Source organism: Pavona decussata, unplaced genomic scaffold, assembly GCF_977016875.1.
Source record: "Pavona decussata unplaced genomic scaffold, jaPavDecu1.1 SCAFFOLD_236, whole genome shotgun sequence".
In the NCBI taxonomy this organism is placed as follows: domain Eukaryota; kingdom Metazoa; phylum Cnidaria; class Anthozoa; order Scleractinia; family Agariciidae; genus Pavona; species Pavona decussata.
Genome location: NW_028145641.1, coordinates 452,501 through 472,500, shown reverse-complemented (window position 1 = coordinate 472,500; position 20,000 = coordinate 452,501). Strand labels below are relative to the sequence as shown.

General features: G+C 40.4%; 1 protein-coding gene across 1 annotated transcript in view; it reads right to left on the bottom strand.

Moving 5' to 3' along the window:
- Window positions 1-20,000, bottom strand: part of LOC146457897 (hemicentin-1-like) — a 75,627-nt gene that overhangs the window by 7,526 nt on the left and 48,101 nt on the right. The window contains exons 35-48 of the mRNA XM_085091404.1: window positions 19,627-19,881; window positions 18,973-19,227; window positions 18,404-18,658; window positions 17,154-17,408; window positions 16,499-16,753; window positions 15,918-16,172; window positions 14,654-14,908; window positions 13,968-14,222; window positions 13,318-13,572; window positions 6,092-6,346; window positions 5,545-5,799; window positions 4,960-5,214; window positions 1,575-1,688; window positions 795-922 (exon numbers count right to left, since the gene is read on the bottom strand). Coding sequence (XP_084947530.1) covers window positions 795-922; window positions 1,575-1,688; window positions 4,960-5,214; window positions 5,545-5,799; window positions 6,092-6,346; window positions 13,318-13,572; window positions 13,968-14,222; window positions 14,654-14,908; window positions 15,918-16,172; window positions 16,499-16,753; window positions 17,154-17,408; window positions 18,404-18,658; window positions 18,973-19,227; window positions 19,627-19,881 — 3,302 coding nt within the window. The remainder of the gene's footprint in view (window positions 1-794; window positions 923-1,574; window positions 1,689-4,959; window positions 5,215-5,544; window positions 5,800-6,091; window positions 6,347-13,317; window positions 13,573-13,967; window positions 14,223-14,653; window positions 14,909-15,917; window positions 16,173-16,498; window positions 16,754-17,153; window positions 17,409-18,403; window positions 18,659-18,972; window positions 19,228-19,626; window positions 19,882-20,000) is intronic.

Here is a 20,000-nt window from a genome sequence, read left to right as displayed (position 1 = left end):
AATGTCTTGATGTTTCAATAAGTATTTTAAAGAGATTTTAAAGAAACGTATGGAGAACAACGACCACGATGTTAATGTCGATGTTACTTTGGGCTTTAAAGAGGCACTGTCACGGCGATTTTGTAGTATTTTCGTCAAAACTTCTTCGATGTTTGACAAAGAACCTGTTTTCTAACATGAAATCGCTCCTAGAACACCGGGAAGAAAATATGAAGGGAGTTCGCCGAGGAAAAACAAACTATGATCAAGCAAGAAAATTGAAGAGCCGTAACCAGGATTCATGATGATTAAAAATTTTAAAACTTCCTTTGGTTAAAAATTGAAAAGGTATGAGCTTTTGACAACCGTCCTGCTGTCGTCAGCGGATAAAATATGAAGAGAATAAAAAATGAGGACTAATAAATACAAAAAAAGTACAACACAGGTGATAAGTGTGAAAAACATTATTTGTTAAGAAGAACGTAGTTAATTAAAGACAAAGGTTATGAAACCTTACAAACGTCTTTGTTATATGTTTTTGTTTGCCTTTTTGGCCTTGACCCTGCACAAACAACAATAGAATTTGGAATGTGTTGGAGCAACTGACCAATCGAAACGTTTTTGTTAAGATATTCAACCGTGGTGTAAACGTTAAAACAAAGGACTGTGCAGGGTTGCGGCCCTTCCAACATAAATTCCTAACCAGTCCCTCAATGAACTATGAGAAGAATAACGTATTGATAAGGGAGTGGGCATAAGTTATTGTCAGCGTGAACAGTCTTCGCGATGAAACAAATTTTGCAATAGAAACTTACATTCCCGCTAAAATTCTCGCTCAAGTCTGTGAACTTTGGACTGCTATGGTTGTTGAAATCTTCGTGATATTTGAAGTTGTTCTTCGCTAGCGTTACTTGGCCTTCTACGCTGTCTGTTTTTGGAGGTACTATAAAGCAAAATGAGACAGAGCGTTTGAATTTTAAACTGCAAATTTCACTTTCAAAGAGTTTGAAAACACACCATCGTGCATGGGAAAGCATTGTCCCATGGATTTTTTTTCACTGGTCGCTCTTTAAGGTTTCAAACCACAGACTTGCAGCAAATAAACACTAGCACAGGAATGTACTACTCTATAGCTTTCATTTGGCTAACTCAAAAGTAAGAACCACCTGGTAAGGTACCACAGGAAAGTACTGCTCGGTAGCTTTCATTTGAATCGTCGTACTAAGGATTTCAACCACAGAATCGAAATAGGACCACTTGTAACACGTAGTAAACACCACCTCAGTAAAGTACTGCCCCATAAGTTTCAGTTGAAGGACACACTTAAGGATATATGAACCCCATATTCAAAAGTAAGAACCACCTTGTACAGCATAATAAACAACACCACAGGAACGTACTGCACAGTAGCTTTCATTTGAATGGTCACACTGAAGGATTTCATTCACAGATTCATAAGTTAGAATCACCTTGTACAGCAAAATAAACTGAACCACAAGAAAGCTTCCATTACTTCAGAGTTTCACTCCAACACTTGAATGTTGGCATCTCTGTCCAGAAGAAAAAGAAAAGGTTTATCAAACCGTTAGACTTACTTGGAACATTGCAGTTTACTCCTTGATAACCATCACTGCAGGCACACCTGTACGTTGTAGCGTTCACGTTTGTGCAGCTTCCTTTAAAACATGGATTCTTAGAGCAAGGTCGTACTGTTGAAAGAGAAAATAGTATTACATTTGTGTCACGTATTTCATCTCAGATTCAAAGGTTAGAACCACCTTGTAAAGCAGAATAAACTGAACCACAAGAAAGCTTCCATTGCATCAACTGCAAAAAATATTTTTTGCTCATGGCAAATGTTTCATTGAACCACTACGCAATAAAGAACACAAATCCCTTCTACACATGTACGTATCTCAATAGTCAAAATATCACTTTCTAATTAAAATGACGCGCAGTTGACAAACTCCAGAAAACCTTCCGTCTGTGCCATCAACCAATGCTCGCGCGTAAGACATCATAAACAAGGTGTAGCAGGCAGCTGTTAAGACGGTGTACTTGTAATCCACACGTTCCACTCCGGTACCTGGGGCCCATTTTTCGAAAGTCCCGGTAACTTGTCGAGCTCGATAAGTATATTTTTAAATGTTTTTCCGCCGATTACACAGTGATTAGAGATATGATACTTGGCCAATGTTTTCATAGAATTATAAGGTTTTAAAAATTAGTATTCAAAGCTTACAAAAATGGACTTCTGCTAAGAAACATTTATCACCAAAGACACTTATCGGGCGCGATAAGTTACTGGGACTTTCGAGAAACGGGCCCCTGGAGTTGTTTCTTGGTGGACCCGAGTTCAACTGCTCGGCCACGCTTTTAAATAGCCACCTGGTCTGCCAGTTGGGATTTAAAATAATGTATGGTCGAATTTGAATTAGTTGTTTGTGAAGATTAAATGCCCTGCTCCTCTTGCAACTTTTGAGAGAGGCAACATCTGGAAATACGCCTGCGTTCGCAGGCTAGATGACGAAGATGATGATGATGACGACGATGTAATAACGACATGTTTCTGGGCCATTAAAAATGTGTGCCAAAGGCAAGCATTGGACGACAAAGAATACCATGTAAAGAACGCATCTACATTGTTATTTGGCAAATGTTGCACGTCTCGCCAAGAGAGCTGAAATCCCTATGATAATTAAAAATGTAGGACTAACTAAATAATTGTTCCATTTACTATTATTACTTTTATTCTGTGAACTAGTGTAAAATGCTTTAAATTTGTTACTACGTAAAGGTTTTGCATGTCTGTATTTGTAAGTTCTTGCTACTTTTCTCAAGTGTTCTTGTATTAGTCTATTCGCAACTATTTGCGGGACAAGCCATTAATTCTGTTGTTTTTCAATTTTCCATTCGTTCAGTTTTCCATTCATTCTGTTGTTATTGCTGGTGCTGGGGCAGATATAAGAAACAAGAAATATTTCCGTCAACAAACATATAATGATACCATTGCCCAAATTACACTCCAGCCAATACCGTGAAAAAAAAAACATAAACTTACACAAACATCAATACTAATATCTTATAAGACATCTCCTCCAATCCCATCTCATTATAAACAATTAAAAACCGCAAAAGTTTTATAGTACATTCGTTTAACAAGGAATTATCAATTTACCTGACTACAGCACTGAACTTCACTTAACGATTTTCCTTTTAAATTTTTTCCCACTCCATATATTATCGAAGATCACAGCTACATAACGCATCCACGACTACATTGCCATTTGGCAAAGGTCGTACATCTCACTAAGTAATGTTCAAAACACGAGCAGCAGTGTTTTATCGGGATTAAAACCACGAGGCGTAGCCGAGTGGTTTTAGACCCGATTAAACTCATGCTGCGAGTTTTTTTTAACGGCTTCAAAAACATTCCTGGAAAAGCGTGTGTCAAGGGAGTTGATAACAATGATGCTTTTGAGAACGTTGGAAATTAACATATGAGAAAAACATTAAACACCGCATACCAATAAGGAGGAGGATTTACCTGGTTTTAAAACCACTGCACGTGATGTTTTATCGAGCATTCGATAGTTCAGTGGGTTATGAATTATTAATGAGTTTTTGAAGAGAGTCAGAGCTAGCGCAGATTTTCATTTTTTAAAGATTTCATCTAAGTATGATAAAAGCATTTACGCCAGAGCTGTGCCAGTCAAGACAGTATAAACAAAAGCTTTCCACCTGTTTTCCACACACAACCATAAATACCGATAATAATTTCATATCTCTCCCTCGATCCCAATCCACGAGAAATATTTTGTACAGCTCAGAATTTGTTCTCTGTCATTTGTCAAAAGCCACGTACCACCACCAGTTGGCATTAATATTTTCACTTCACTCTGCGTGATTTCCCACTTTCCCAAATACTCACACAATACATCGATATTAACATTTCCCGAGGCATTTGCCCCGATGCCATTCCAAGCTAGACAATAATATAGCCCGGAATCTGCTCTTCTGATATTTGTCAACACCGTTGCACCACTGCTGGCTATCAAGGAATTATCGCTTCTTCTGGTCCATGCGACATTTGGAGCTGATTTACCAGTGGCATTACAATTGAGTGATACATTGCCACCCTCTATCACGTTGTTTATTGAGGCTACCATAACCTCTGGAGAATTTGAAAGATAAAAACAAGTCAGTGTGACTTTAAGCTTGCAGCGCAGGATCTCTTCGAGTACCTCTTCCAGACCTCTATTTTCATTGGTCCACTAGTACTGTAGCTCCCACTGTTTTCTGAGGGGGATCCATTGTTCCCAAACAATGACATATTATTTCGTTTTCCAGTCACAGACCTCGTCTGGATAGCTATTGTCTTTCTCGGAGCGCAAAGCGATAGCAACATTTCTTCGTCCGCCATTTCTTTTCTTGCGCTTAAATGCGCAGTTGTTGCTCAACAGAAGTTGAATGAGTATTCAACAAGCTTCAACAGTATTTCAACAAGTCGCACCATCATTCAACATTTGTTGCTCAACAAATGTTGAAACGTGTATCATTGGCTTTAGACGTGTTCAGGGTTCACATGACAAGAGGACACGGATACAAAAATAATGAATCGTTGTTTTAACATTTGTGTCCTTTAGTGAACCCTGAACACGTCCCTGTATACATTTTCCCTTTAACTAGTACTTAATTAATTTGTATTTGTTGGTGCTTTCTGAATAAACAATTATGTTACGTTACGTTATGTTTGTACATCAACAATACGCTAAAGGAAACTCTTGGCGGAATGGTCTTAAGGAATGATTCATTAGGACTTTGTTATGCATTTTGCTCTCAGTCATAGCACAAAGACTCCGCTTCATTGATTCGTGCGCTATGGACCAGTAACGTTTTCTTTCGGTCCCTTTGCTTATTGAATTGACCTAGTTTATAGGCCCTCTGGGACTATTTATGCCATATGGACACACAACTCACAGTGTACAGTTACTGCAACAGAAGCATTGACTTTGCTTCCTATTCCATTGTCTACTGTACATATGTATTGCCCAGCCTGCTGTCGAGTGATATTGTTGATGGTAAATCTCTCTCCTTGGTACAAAACCGTGCCGCTGCCATCTTTTGTCCAAGTGACGTTTGGTGCTGGGTTTCCTGTTGCGTTACAGTAAAGACTGATACTGTTTCCCTCAACTACAACAGGGTTTGGCAATGAGCCTGTGATTGCAGTGGGATCTGTTGGAAGAAAACCAGAGTTAGTGTGACCAGAACTTACCGTATCGTCTTTGTTAAATCATCTTGCTCTTGCAAGCACAACGATGAAGAAATCACCAGTAACATGCCATAAACATTTGGCTAGATTAAGAGAGTGATTAGATTAGCTTCTTTGACATGAAACAACGATAACATGACTGCAAGCCGTTTTGTTCTGCATTTGCCAAAACGTAGCTGGATATAGCAATAAAGTACTCACCGCATGTTGATGGAGTCGTGGCAAAGTACTGTATGCTTAAAATGTAAACTATAGGATAATACTGTAGGTTGAAAGACATCAAAGAGACTTACAATGTACAGTTATTGTAGCTGTAGCATTGGTCATTTCACCAACTCTATTCCAAGCTGTACATGTGTAATCCCCAGCAGCCTGTCTCTGTATGTTAACAATACTGTACATCTCTCCTTGATACAACACAGTTGGACTACCATCTTTTGTCCAGGTGATGTTTGGTGCAGGATTACCAGTTGCATTACAATGAAGGGTGACATTGTTTCCTTCAAGAAGAGTGTAACTAGCTGGACTGGTGTCAATAACAGAAGGATCTGAAAGTGGAGTAGAAAGAGTTAAATATACGTGTTCTAAGGCCTCCATGAACCTACGATATCAACCACTTACAATCTTGTAACCACAATTACGAGACGATCGTTAACTGTTTCAGCTTTCAACAACTAGAACACCACATTATCAATAAGAAAACAGACTTGACTCCCTCAAAAGCAAATTAAACGAAGCATTTTTGATCACAGACCGACTTAAACCCACAAATTCAAACAAGAGAGCCTTCCGCTTTGCTTATTGAATTGACCATTTATGACATATAGACACACAACTCACAGTGTACAATTACTGCAACAGAAGCATTGACTTTGCTTCCTATTCCATTGTCTACTGTACATATGTATTGCCCAGCCTGCTGTCGAGTGATATTGTTGATGGTAAATCTCTCTCCTTGGTACAACACCGTGCCGCTGCCATCTTTTGTCCAAGTGACGTTTGGTGCTGGATTTCCTGTTGCGTTACAGTGAAGACTGATACTGTTTCCCTCAACTACAACAGGGTTTGGCAATGAGCCTATGATTGCAGCGGGATCTGTTGGGGAAACGAGATAAAAAAAAAAAAAGAAAAAGAAAAAGAAAAAGAAAACCAGAGTTAGCGTGACCAGAATTTACCGTACTGTCTTTGTAAAATCATATTGATCTTGGAAGCACAACGTTGAATAAATCACCAGTAACATGACATCAACATTCGGCGAGATTAAGTAGTGTTCAGAAGTTCATAGTGGTTGTCCTGTGCAAGTAGGATACGTAATAGCATGCGCATGCGTGGTGTGCAGAACAGAACGAGCACGAGGTTTTTTTGATCCGCCATGTTTTTGTGACCAGTGAAAGTTTATGAGTATAAACCGTAAATTTGTAACCGGCCTTGGACGTATAATCCTGACGAACATCTGGTAGCAGAGCGAAGTTGTATTCAAGAAGATTTGACCCAATTTTATCAGGATTTAGCAGCGATTTTGGTGTGTTATTTACTGGATATGGCTGAACGACTGAAGCGCGATAAAGCGGAATCCAAAGGCGCCTAAACAACAAAAAGAACCAAACTAATGATGACCATGGAAGGCGGACTTTGTTCGAGCATGCAGGTAATGGAAAGTTTTGACCTTGTTTCAACGGCTTTTGAGGATGTGGATCGTGCAGTCGGAAATTTAGAAATGTATTACGAATTTGTGGGCGACTCAGTGAAACTTAGTACCTTTGCGAGTGAACTGGAAGGACTTGAAGACGATTTCTGTTAAGTGGAAAAGATCGTTAATTAAAGGATATCTGAGCAGAAACCCGAGCAAAAGTGGGACTTTAAGTGTTTCCAGGTCAGCGCCCACCAGACAATCGTCAATTAAGGAACATTCGGAGCGACTGAAGGATGAAATTAACAGGCGAGAAAAGGAACTTAGTGAAGTTGTTGAAGAGCTTCAGAAAACCTAGCAGGAGTATCAGAGATAACTGGAGGGGAGACTTGGCAAAGACCAAATGCTGAAGGAACATAGTCAGGAAAGTGTGCAGTCTGCTGTGAGTAAAGCAAGTAATCAAGTGACAAAACAAGAAGGACAAAGAGAGAAGTTTGGAACCGGCCAATGTCTGGACACCCGTCAACTGATCGCAGTGCTTCCTTAGGAATTCAAACACCCCTGCCAGGATTGTTTCCGCCTAAGTCTTGCACAATAGTTTCAGAGTTATGCATGTCAACTTCTGGTACTGTTAATAGCATGACCTCATTGTCCTCACCATTGTCAACTCCATTTGTCCCTCAAACTTCAGTGGCTCAGGTGTCAGCAGTGGCGGAGCAAGCCTTCAATTCTCAACACCAACCCTTGAATACACCTGGGAATTTGATTCCTCCAATTCCAGTCCATTCTTCAGCCTCATATGTACCTCCATCAATAGAACCTCCTCAGAATCTCTATGTACCGCAAGCATTAGCGTACACCTTATCACAGCCCTTGTCAAGTGGCATCCAAGTTCAGTTTGTGACCTCTGATGTCAGCCAACCCCGTGGTTCTTCCAAGGAACAGCTCAGTGTTGATAATACAGCTGTGCTTAAGAGCGTGAGCATTCCCAAATTTACCGGAAATAAGAAGCATTATGAAGCTTGGAAGGCAGCATTCTATACATGTGTTGACAAAGCCAGAGCTACCCCTGAATACAAATTGTAACGTCTGAGTGAGTGTCTCCAGGGCGAACCCCTCAACGTTATAGAAAATCTGGGTCATTCTGTAGCGGCGTATGAAGCACCTAAGTCTCGCTTGGAAAGGAAGTATGGGGTAAAACGCAGAGCGCTTACACTTCGCCTTGAAGAATTAGATGCCTTTATACAGCTGAGAGAAGGAAACGAGAAGGATTTAGAAAGGTTTGCTGAGCTCCTGGATGTTATAGTTGTGAACCTCACCGATGCGAAACAGGAAGCAGAGCTTGGGAGTAGGTCACTCTACATCACTCTCCAACGCAAGTTCAAAAAGACTCTCCTTGGAAAGTACAAGCAATGGGTTTGCGATAACCACAGGACTGAGAGTGTGAAAACATTAAGGGAGTTCATTGACTGAGAGGCAGAGTTTATGACCACAGCTTCTGAGACCATAACTGGTGTTACTGAAGAAGGAGTGAAGAAAGAAAGAACTTTCTTTACCAAGGAGGAAGGCTGCAGTCCCAAGAAAAAGCATGTGAAGAAGTGTAAGGTGTGTGAGTAGCCCCATGGTCTATGGTCTTGTGAACACTTCAAGGATATGACAGTGAGTGACAGATGGAAGGTAGCGACAAACCACAAACTGTGCTTTAGATGTCTCAGTGATGGACACCGTGGGGAAGCTTGTTTCAAGAGTAGAGTCTGTGGTATAGCTGGGTGTCGGTCTCACCATCATCGCATGCTTCATGAAAACTCAGCAGCAGAAGTGGACCCTGTAGCAGAAGTTGCCTTGAATTCACCAAGTCTGTCAGCAAGTGGTTCAAACATAGAAAGGGAGTCAAATCAGCAAACACTCAAAAGCACAACTGGAGTGTCTTCCCAGTTTGTGGCATTGAGCAGCAAATCAGCAAACACTCAAAAGCACAACTCCAGTGTCTTCACAGTTCGTGGCATTGAGAACTGTTCCAGTCTACCTGACCAGTGGAAAACGAACATTGAAAGTCAATGCTCTTTTGGACGATGCCAGTAGTAGGAGTTACTTAAACAGCGATGTAGCAGCTGAACTCGGACTTGAGGGAAGACCTCATCAACTTACAGTAAACGTGCTGAACGACAACCAAGAGAGGCTTGACACCAAAATTGTGGAATTCACAATTAGCACTTTGGATGGAAAAGTGTCTAAATCAGCCTCTGCCTATACAACCGAGAGAGTGACGGGGAACATGCAAGTACAGTCGAACCTCCCTTTGCGACAACCTCTCGTAAGCGACCACCCCTCCTTAGCGACCACTTTCCAAAATACCAAAAGTTTTCAAGTCAAATCACTATAGATGGAACCTCTCGTAGGTGACCACCTCTCGTAAGCGACCACTTTTAGAGATGATTGTTTAAAATTTTCAATTGTTTTTAACCTCCCTAAGGCGACCACTTGATACACAATCTGCTGTATCTCACAGGGGCGGAAATTGAAGAATGTGTCGCTGTAACATATTGGCCACATCATTACAGCGGACGTGGTAAATCTCACAGTCGGAGCTAAGTGTTTCTCTATATAGCTTTAAATGGCATTGAAACAATTGATAAAATAAGCATGCACTATACGTCACAATGAAATAAGCTTCAATCAGATTGAATCCCTTGTAGGAAAAAAGCTCTTATCTTTTTCTTTTTTTATATTTTTGCTCATTTTCCGTAGACAGCACCACCTGGAGTAATAAAAGAGTCAAGTTTCTTTCACAATAACTGTCTCAATTGCTGTATAAGTAATTCGTGAGATACAAACAATAACCACCATAAACCCTAAGATTTTTTCCTAGAATAATTTTGGACCAGTCTTAATACACTTGTAGCTAAGAAAAGTTATTACTATGGGTTTTGATAAGCACTGGCAAAAGGGTTAGGTCTCAGCAATTACCTAGCCTGCGAGCAAGCTCTGTTGGGGATGGGGGCGGGAGGGGGAAAGAGGAGAGAGCTTGCAATGGTGTCTCAGGAATTTTCATTTCTGCGTCGAAGTGTTGAGGCCAGAGAAGTCAACAACCAAAACTCGAATCGTCTTTGATGCCTCTGCTAAATTTAATGGTATTTCTCTAAACGACATTGTTCTTCAAGGACCAAAATTACAGAATGACCTTTTCGCAGTATTCCTGTTGCCCCGATGTGTGATATTAAAGAAATGTACCTGCAGATCAAGTTGAAACCTGAAGACCAACCCTACCATCGCTTCTTGTGGCGTTACATGGAGACTGACCAAGAGCCTGATGTTTTCGAGTTTGACTGAGTTGTGTTTGGCGTTAATTCCTCTCCTTTTCAAGCCCAGTTTGTTGCCCAAGAGCATGCAAGGAAACATCAGTCAGAGTTCCCACTAGCTGCCGAAACTGTTTTGAAAAGTACATATATGGACGACAGCATGGATTCCTCACCTGACGTGAAGACTGCAGTCGAACTGTACAGACAGCCGTCACAGCTCTGGGTTTTTTTTTCTGGGATGTATGCCAGAAAGTGGTTATCAAATGAACCTGAAGTGTTGCAGCATGTGCCATCTTCAGACTGTGTCACAGGAGTTGATCTTGACTGTAGTGAACGTCCTCCTGTTAAAACCTTGGGAGTCCTGTGGTGGCCAGAGGAAGATGTTTTTACGTTTCAGGTGAACCAGCCTGCAGAAAAACATGACCTTACAAAACTCAGCTTGCTCAAGTCGATAGCGACATTGTTTGACCCTCTTGGTCTGCTGTCACCATACACTGTGCGTGCTAAGGTTCTACTACAAGAGATGAGGGTCAGCGGTGTTGACTGAGATGAGCCGGTTGGTGGAGACCTGTCGATGAAGGCTGTGCAGTGGTTTAATGAACTGTTGTCCCTACCAAGCCTTCATATCCCCCGCTGCTTGAAAGCAAGAGCAGCAGTCGAGGAGGTGACTTTGCACACATTTGTGGACGCATCTCAAGAGGCATATGGTGCGGCTTGTTACACAAGGCACCTCTATAACAATGGGACTGTTAGTTGTCGTCTGGTAGCTTCAAAGACCCGTGTCGCACTGCTCCAAGCTGTAAGCATACCTCGGTTGGAACTAATGGCGGCTGTCACAGGGGCCAAACTTAGTGAAACAATCGGTGATACACTTAGGATTTACAGACATGATAGGGTCTTCTGGTCTGATAGCATGGACACGCTTTACTGGATTCGTCGACAGAGCCGAGGGTTCAAACTGTTTGTGTCCAATCGAGTTGGCGAAATCCAACCTTTAAGTAACCCAGAACAGTGGGGACGTGCCAACCAAATTAAATCCTGCAGATGCTCTGACAAGGGGACTCGCTGTCTCAGCTCTTTGTGATAAAGAAAAATGGTGGAATGATCCATCCTTCCTGAAGCAGGATCCAAGTGAGTGGCCAGACAACAAAATCGAGACTAGAAGAGACTTAGATGCTGAGATCCGCAAAGTGTACCAGACAAAAGAGATGACAGAAGAGACTGTGTTCCTTTCGTCAATTGGTGAACACCAGTTGGAGCAAAGATACTCAAGTTGGAGTAAGCTTACCAGAGTTTCTGCATGAGTGGATCGCTTCTTGGAAAACAGTCGTTTGCCAGCAGCCCTTCGGAGGGAGGGAACCATACACCCAGATGAAGTCACCTCTGCGGGGATGCGAATTATCAAGCAGGCAGAAAGAGAGGTCTTCAAGGACGAAATCCGAGCAGTGAAGACTGGAAAGGAATTGCCTACTGGAAGTAAACTACAAGCTCTGAGCCCTGTTTTAGATGAGGACGGAATTCTGCATTGTGATGGAAGCCTTCACTCTGCTAAGTGTCTACCCTGGGAGACCTGTTATCCCATCATTTTGCACCATAATCACTGGATTACGACTCTCATAATCAAGGACTCTCACGAAAAGAGCTTTCAGGCAGGAACTAATCAGGTGTTAGCAGCGCTATCGGTTCAGTGCTGGATCCTTTCAGCAAGGGAGGCGGTGAAAGAGTGGGAAAAGGGATGCGTGCAGTGTATAAGAACAAAGGCCATCCCAGCGAAGCAGATTATGGCCCCTTTACCTGAACTGCGGACTCGGAAGTCCCTACAAGCCTTCAGTCAAACATCAGTTGACTTCGGTGGAGCCCTCTATTTACTTGCCTGGCGACTAGGGCTGTGCACCTGGAACTAGCCTTTAGTCTTGACACTGACTCCTTCTCAAATGCCTTCTTTCGAATGGCCTCCCGCTGTGGCTTACCCAAAGATGTTATTTGTGATAATGGCACCAATTTTGTCGGTAGGAGTAATGAACTGAAGGAGTTAGAAGCTTTGGATAAAAAGAGGATTCAGGAGACCACAACAAGTTATGGAGTCACTTGGCACTTCAACCCTCTTCTTACCCCTCACTTCAGTGGTGTGCACGAAATTGTGATTAAGGCTGCAAAGAAGGCTATTTAGATGAGGAACTTTTAAGTGCAGTTGTCGGTGCTGAGGGCTTGATTAATTCTCGGCCATTAACATATCAATCGAGCAACGCAACTAACCCGACCCCACCAAACCATTTCCTTTGCAGCCAATTAGGAGTAAGGTTTGCGCCTGATTGTGTTGATGTTGTGGCCTTTAAGAGATGGCGCCGTGTTCAGGAACTTGCTCGACACTTTTTGCACAGGTGGTTAGGGGAGTGGATCCCTGGATTAAGCACGAGGAAGAAGAGGCGTGGACACCAAGTTGACCTGAAAGTTGGTGATGTGGTTATCGTCATGACTCCTGACACTCTGAGAAGAAAATGGCCCCTAGGAAGAATGTTGCAGGTGTTCCCTGGGAAAGACAACAAAGTCAGAGTTGCTGATGTCCAAATAGGGAAGAGCGTGATAAGGAAACCAATTGTGAAACTGTGTCCATTAGAACGTTGTTGAACATTAAGTGCATTTTGTGTGAGCTATAAAGTACATGTAGCACTAGAACTTTCTAGGACTGAAGTAGAGTTGGTGTTTTTTCCTTTTTGTCACATTAGATATATTTGTTGATATTGTCATATCAAGAAGGGGAGAATGTTCAGAAGCTCATATTGGTTGTCCTGTGCAATTAGAATACGTAATAGCATGGGCATGCGTGGTATGCAGAACAGAACGAGCACGAGGCTTTTTGATCCGCCATGTTTTTGTGACCAATGAAAGTTTATGAGATTAAACCGTAAATTCGTAACCGCCTTTGGATGTTATTTTGACCGATAATCCTGACGAACAAATAGAGTGATTAGATGAGCTTGTTTGACATGAAATAACGATTACATGACTGCTAGCCGTTTTGTAACTGAATTTAACAACGAAGTAGTCGTGTCGATCGAGTCGTGGAAAAGTACTGCATGCTTAAAATGCAAACTATAGGATCATACTGGAGATTGAAAGACATCAAAGAAACTTACAGTGTACAGTTATTGTAGCTGTAGCATTATTCTTTTCACCCACTCCATTCCAAGCCGTACATGTGTAATCTCCAGTAGCTTGTCTCTGAATGTTTACCATAGTGTACGTTTCTCCTTCATACAACACAGTTGGACTATCATCCTTTGTCCAGGTGATGTTTGGTGCTGGATTACCAGTTGCATTACAGTGCAGGGTGACATTCCTTCCTTCCAAAACGGCTCGACTAACAGGACTGCTGTCAATAGTCGATGGATCTAAAAAAAAAAAAAATAGTTTACTGCAACATTTTTCTCTAAACGTCTTCTGTCATACATGTTTGTTCACTTTTATAACCTTATCATTTAATGTCAAAAACCTGATTTTCCAAGAAAACAGTTACACATTGCATAGAAATCGAATTATCTCTCTACAATTAGTTTGAGTATTTCGTAACTCCTCTACCTAATTAAGCACAACAACGTTACACTTGAACTGAGGAACTGATAAGAAGCTTTTCACGAGTGCTGTTAACAAAAGAGTTAAGTGACGACCAAACCTCTGTCACTAACCAAGGTCGGAGACAAGGAGTGGTCGTAAACTTAACTTAAACTGTTCATATTTGAGTGCATAGGCTAACACTATACACATAGGCCAAAACGTAGGAACTCACAGTGTACGGTAATTGTAAATGTAGCATTGGTCTTTTCTGTAATTCCATTCCAAGATGTACATGTATAATCTCCAGCAGCTTCTCTCGGAATGTTAACAATGCTGTATGTCTCTCCTTGATGCAAAACCGTAGGACTGCCATCTTTTGTCCAGGTGATGTTTGTAAGTGGATTACCACTTGCGTTACAATGAAGGGTGATATTACTTCCCTCAAGGACTGTTCGATTGCCTGGACTAATATCAATGGATGAAGGATCTGAAAATGGAGAAGAAATCGTTAGCTAAAGCTTCCGCCTCTTTTCTCAAACTTTTAACAACATTGCATCATTGCTACCACACACTGCAATAATAGTAGCAGTATAAAAGTATACCCTGTTTAAAAAACTCTAATTTTTGCTTTAAGTGGTTAAAATTCAAAAATGAGCTCCCTGAGCCCCATTTCTTTTACTACCAAATTATGATGAACATGATAAGGCACAACTTTCTACAAATGTAACAACAACAACAAAAAAGAAACTGTAGGAGGTGTTCCGAGACTCCCTCAATTTCCGACAATTGAAACAAGCCGTCTACTTAGCTTATTATCTTTCATTTCTGATATTAGTATTTGCAATTGTAACCTTTGTTCCATGGACGTTCGTCCAAAAATATACCTGTAGATCAATGAATTAATGTATACAAACTCACAGTGTACATTCACTGTAGCAGTAACATTGGCCTTTCCACCCACTCCATTCCAAGCTGTACATGTGTAATCTCCAGTAGCTTGTCTCTGTGTGTTAACAATGCCGTACGTCTCTCCTTGATACAATACTGTAGAGCTGCCACCTTTTGTCCACGTGATATTTGGTGCAGGATTACCAGTTGCATTGCAGTGAAGGGTGACGTTTTCTCCTTCAACAACAACTTTACTTGATGGTCTATGTGAAATCATGCTAGCATCTAAAACGAGGTAAAGTGAGATACGTCAATCTCTTGTGGAATATGTGAAGGTCAAACAGATGTTAGTGTGTCAAATTCAGTACTTGCTCTAATTCAGTATTGCATAAAAGACAACTTATTGTAAATGGTGACCAGTTAGCAGTTTACATTATATTTTGTGTTATAATCAGCTGTCTAAAGTCTCAAGAAGTAAGTTTCTTCTTTTAAAACGTTTTCATGCTTTGGAGAAAGTCGGTGTTAATTCAATACATGATATTAGAATGACGATACTGAAATAGTACAAGTTCACCGCAAAACGAATCTGTGATAATGCAGACATGGTGTCCATCCATAAGATATCAAATCAGAAAATCCCCTAACCCTTTCCCAACACAGACCTCAACCTCTGTCACTAACCAAAGTTGCTACTGCAGCGAGAGAATGTGATACCTAACTTTGTGCAATCTTAGAATGTATAAACTATCTCAAGGAGATACTATAGCCAAGTAATATCTAAAGAGGGTCCATTTAACAATTCTCATCAATAACTTTTTAACTGGAAATAAACTAAGGAAATCACTGACGCGAAGGTTGTTTGAAAATGTTATCGTATCATAATAACATCTGGTGACCTTTTAGTTTAAATTTCGTCAGGAATTATCAAGGAGTTTCTAGAAACTATATCAAACACCTGAAGAGTGTTTCATCCGATTTCCAAACACCTCAAATTTAGTTCAAACAACTCGGCTTAACCACGCGATTTCAAGCCACTTGTCGGTGTTGAAAATCGCATGAAGCACTCTTCGTTGTGTCTGATATATTATTTCAATGCCGATTCATTACAAAGAATGAGTAGTTTAAAGCAATTCAATGAACCATATCGTAAGAAAAACGATGAATGGCAGGATTCAGACAAATTATCCCTGGAACGAAAAATAAGTTACCGTAACGACTGACTGAGATTCAAAAGTAAAAAGCAGGTGTTTCTTGAATATGAACATGTAAATTTACGTTTCCAGTCATAACTTACAGTGCACAATTACTGCAAATGTAGCATTGAGTTTGCTTCCTATTCCGTTCTCTGCTGTACATATGTAGCGCCCAGCCTGTTGTCGAGTGATACTGTCGATGGTATATCTCTCTCCTTGATACAACACACTGTTGTTGCCATCTTTTGTCCAAGTGACGTTCGGTGTTGGATTTCCCGTTGCGTTACAGTCAAGACTGACACGCTCTCCCTCAACTACAACAGGGTTCGCAGATGAAACTGTGATTTTCGTGGAATCTGGTGGGGAAAACAAAATATAAAACAAAATATTTTTTGTGCTGTTAGAAATTTTATTAACACGTATTGTTAAATGCAAATTCAAGAAAAAACAGAATACCAATTAATGACCACTGTGCTGGCCAAAAAAGTCGGCCGTCACCAAAAAAAACCTGCCAAGCCACGTAACCACTTCAACAATTTCTGACTAGGAATAACCGAAACGTATGTAGTGCAGAAGAGGTAGTCTACCAAAGGAGTGGTCGTAAAGTTAACTTAAACTAGTACTGTACACATTTGGGTGCATAGGCTAACACTGTACACAAAGTCAAAGCTTAGGAACTCACAGTGTACGATAATTGTAGCTGTAGCATTGGTCTTTTTTGTCATTCCATTCCAAGCTGTACATGTGTAATCTCCAGCAGCTTGTCTCTGAATGTTAACAATGCTGTATGTCTCTCCTTGATGCAACACCGTAGGATTGCCATCTTTTGTCCAGGTGATGTTTGTAGGTGGATTACCACTCGCGTTACAATGAAGGGTGATATTACTCCCTTCAAGGACAGTGCGATTGGCTGGACTGCTATCAATGGATGATGGATCTGAAAATAAACAAGTAATCTTTAATTTTAGCTTCCGCCTCTTTTATCGTACTTTTAACAACATTGGATCATTGCTACCACTGCACAAATAACAAAACATGGTATCAGTATAACAGTATAGCCTGTTTTAAGATATCCTACTCAAAAATGAGGTCCCTGGCCATCATTATTTGTTTCCTACTCAATTGTGATCAGCATTATAAGGCACAACTTTCCACAAATGTAAAAAAAAAAAAAAAACATGTAGGAGGTGTTTAGAGCAAACTTAACTTTTAAAAAATTATAAAAAATCTGAACTTAGCTGATTGACTTTTATTTCTGATATTAGTGTTTGCAATTGTAACCTCTGTCCCAAGGAAGGTTCTCCAGAATTATACATCAATAGGTTAAAGTAACTCACAGTGTACATTCACTGTAGCAGTAACATTGGTCTTTCCACCCACTCCATTCCAAGCTGTACATGTGTAATCTCCTGTAGCTTGTCTCTGTGTGTTAACAATGCTGTACGTCTCTCCTTGATACAATACTGTAGAGCTGCCATCTTTTGTCCACGTGATATTTGGTGCAGGATTACCAGTTGCATTGCAGTAAAGGGTGACGTTTAGTCCTTCAACCACAATTTTACTTGATGGTCTCTGTGAAATCATGCTAGGATCTAAAACGAGGTAAAGTCAGATACATCAATCTCTTGTGGGAGGTGTGAAGGTCAAACAGATGTTAGTGTGTCAAATTCACTGCTTGCACTACTTCAGTACTCCATAAAAGACAACTTACTGTAAATGGTGACTGGTTAGAAGTTAAATTATATTTTTCTGTGTCATCATTAGCCGTCTCAAGTTTCAAGAAGCGATTTTCGTCTTTTAAAAGTTTTAATTCTTTGGAAAAAAGCCGGTGTTATATCAATCAATACATGATATTAGGATGGGATGGTGATACTGCCAGAGCTCAGGTTTAGCGCACAACGAATCTGTAATAAAGCAGACATGGTGTCCATCCATAAGATAAATCAATTTAAAAAATCCCCTAACCGTTTTTCAACACAGACCTAAACCTCTTTCACTTACTAAAGTTGCTACTGCAGCGAGAGAATGTGATATCTAACTTTGTGCAATCTTAGAATGTATAAACTATATCAAGAACATAATATAGCCAAGTCATATCTAAAGACAGTCCATTTAACAATTCTTAACAATAACTGTCGAAGTGGAAATAAACTAAGGAAATCACTGCCGCAAAGGTTGGTTAAAAAATGTCACCGTATCATCAAAACATCTGGTGACCTTAAAGTTGAAATTTCCTCAGGAATTAGCAAGGGGTTTTCAAAAACTACAACAAACAACACCTCAAAGTTATTCAAACAACTCGGCTGCGCCACGCGATTTCAACCCACTTCTCGGTGTTTGAAAATCGAAAGAAGCACTATTTGTTGTGTCTGATATATGATTTCAATGCCAATTCATTACAAAGCCTGGGTAGTTTAGAACGATTCAATAAATCATATCGTAAGGAAAACGATGAATGGCAGGATTCAGACAAATTATCCCTGGAACGGAAAATAAGTTACCGTAACGACTGACTGAGATTCGAGACTAGAATGAGGGTGTTTCTTGAAAATGAATATGTGAATTTACGTTTCCCGTCATAACTTACAGTGCACAATTACTGCAAATGTAGCATTGAGTTTGCTTCCTATTCCGTTCTCTGCTGTACATATGTATCGCCCAGCCTGTTGTCGAGTGATATTGTCGATGGTATATCTCTCTCCTTGATACAACACGCTGTTGTTGCCATCTTTTGTCCAAGTGACGTTCGGTGTTGGATTTCCCGTTGCGTTACAGTCAAGACTGACACTCTCTCCCTCAACTACAACAGGGTTCGCAGATGAAACTGTGATTTTCGTGGAATCTGATGGGGAAAACAAAATATAAAACAAAATATTTTTTCTGCTGTTACAACTTGTATTAACACGTTTTGCTAAATGCAACTTCAACAAAAAACAGAGCACAAATGACCACTGTGCTGACAAAAAAAGTCGGCCTTCACAAAAAAACCTGCAAAGCCACTTAACAACTTCAACAATTTCTGACTTGGAGTAACCAAAACGTATGTAGTGCAGAAGAGGTAGTCTACCAAAGGAGTGGTCGTAAAGTTAACTTAAACTGAACACATTTGGGTGCGTAGGCTAACACTGTACACCTAGTCAAACATTAGGAACTCACAGTGTACGACAATTGTAGCTGTAGCATTGGTCTTTTCTGTCATTCCATTCCACGCTGTACATGTGTAATCTCCAGCAGCTTGTCTCTGAATGTTAACAATGCTGTATGTCTCTCCTTGATGCAAGACCGTAGGATTGCCATCTTTTGTCCACGTTATGTTTGTAGGTGGATTACCACTCGCGTTACAATGAAGGGTGATATTACTTCCTTCAAGGACAGTGCGATTGGCTGGACTGCTATGAATAGATGATGGATCTGAAAATGGACAAGTAATCTTTAATTTTAGATTCCGTCTCATTTTATCGTACTCTTAACAACATTGGATCATTGGTACCACTGCACAAATAACAAAACATGGTATCAGTATAACAGTATAGCCTGTTTTAAGATATCCTACTCAAAAATGAGGTCCCTGGCCATCATTATTTGTTTACTACTCAATTGTGATCAGCATTATAAGGGACAACTTTCCAAAAATGTAAAAAAAAAAAAAACATGTAGGAGGTGTTCAGAGCAAACTTAACTTTTAAAAAATTATAAAAAATCTGAACTTAGCTGAGTGACTTTTATTTCTGATATTAGTGTTTGCAATTGTAACTTCTGTCCGAAGGAAATTTCTCCAGAATTATACATCAATAGGTTAAAGTAACTCACAGTGTACATTCACTGTAGCAGTAACATTGGTTTTTCCACCCACTCCATTCCAAGCTGTACATGTGTAATCTCCAGTAGCTTGTCTCTGAATGTTAACAATGTTGTACGTCTCTCCTTGATACAATACTGTAGAGCTGCCATCTTTTGTCCACGTGATATTTGGTGCAGGATTACCAGTTGCATTGCAGTAAAGGGTGACGTTTACTCCTTCAACCACAATTTTACTTGATGGTCTCTGAGAAATCATGCTAGGATCTAAAACGAGGTAAAGTCAGATACATCAATCTCTTGTGGGAGGTGTGAAGGTCAAACAGATGTTAGTGTGTCAAATTCACTGCTTGCACTACTTCAGTACTCCATAAAAGACAACTTAC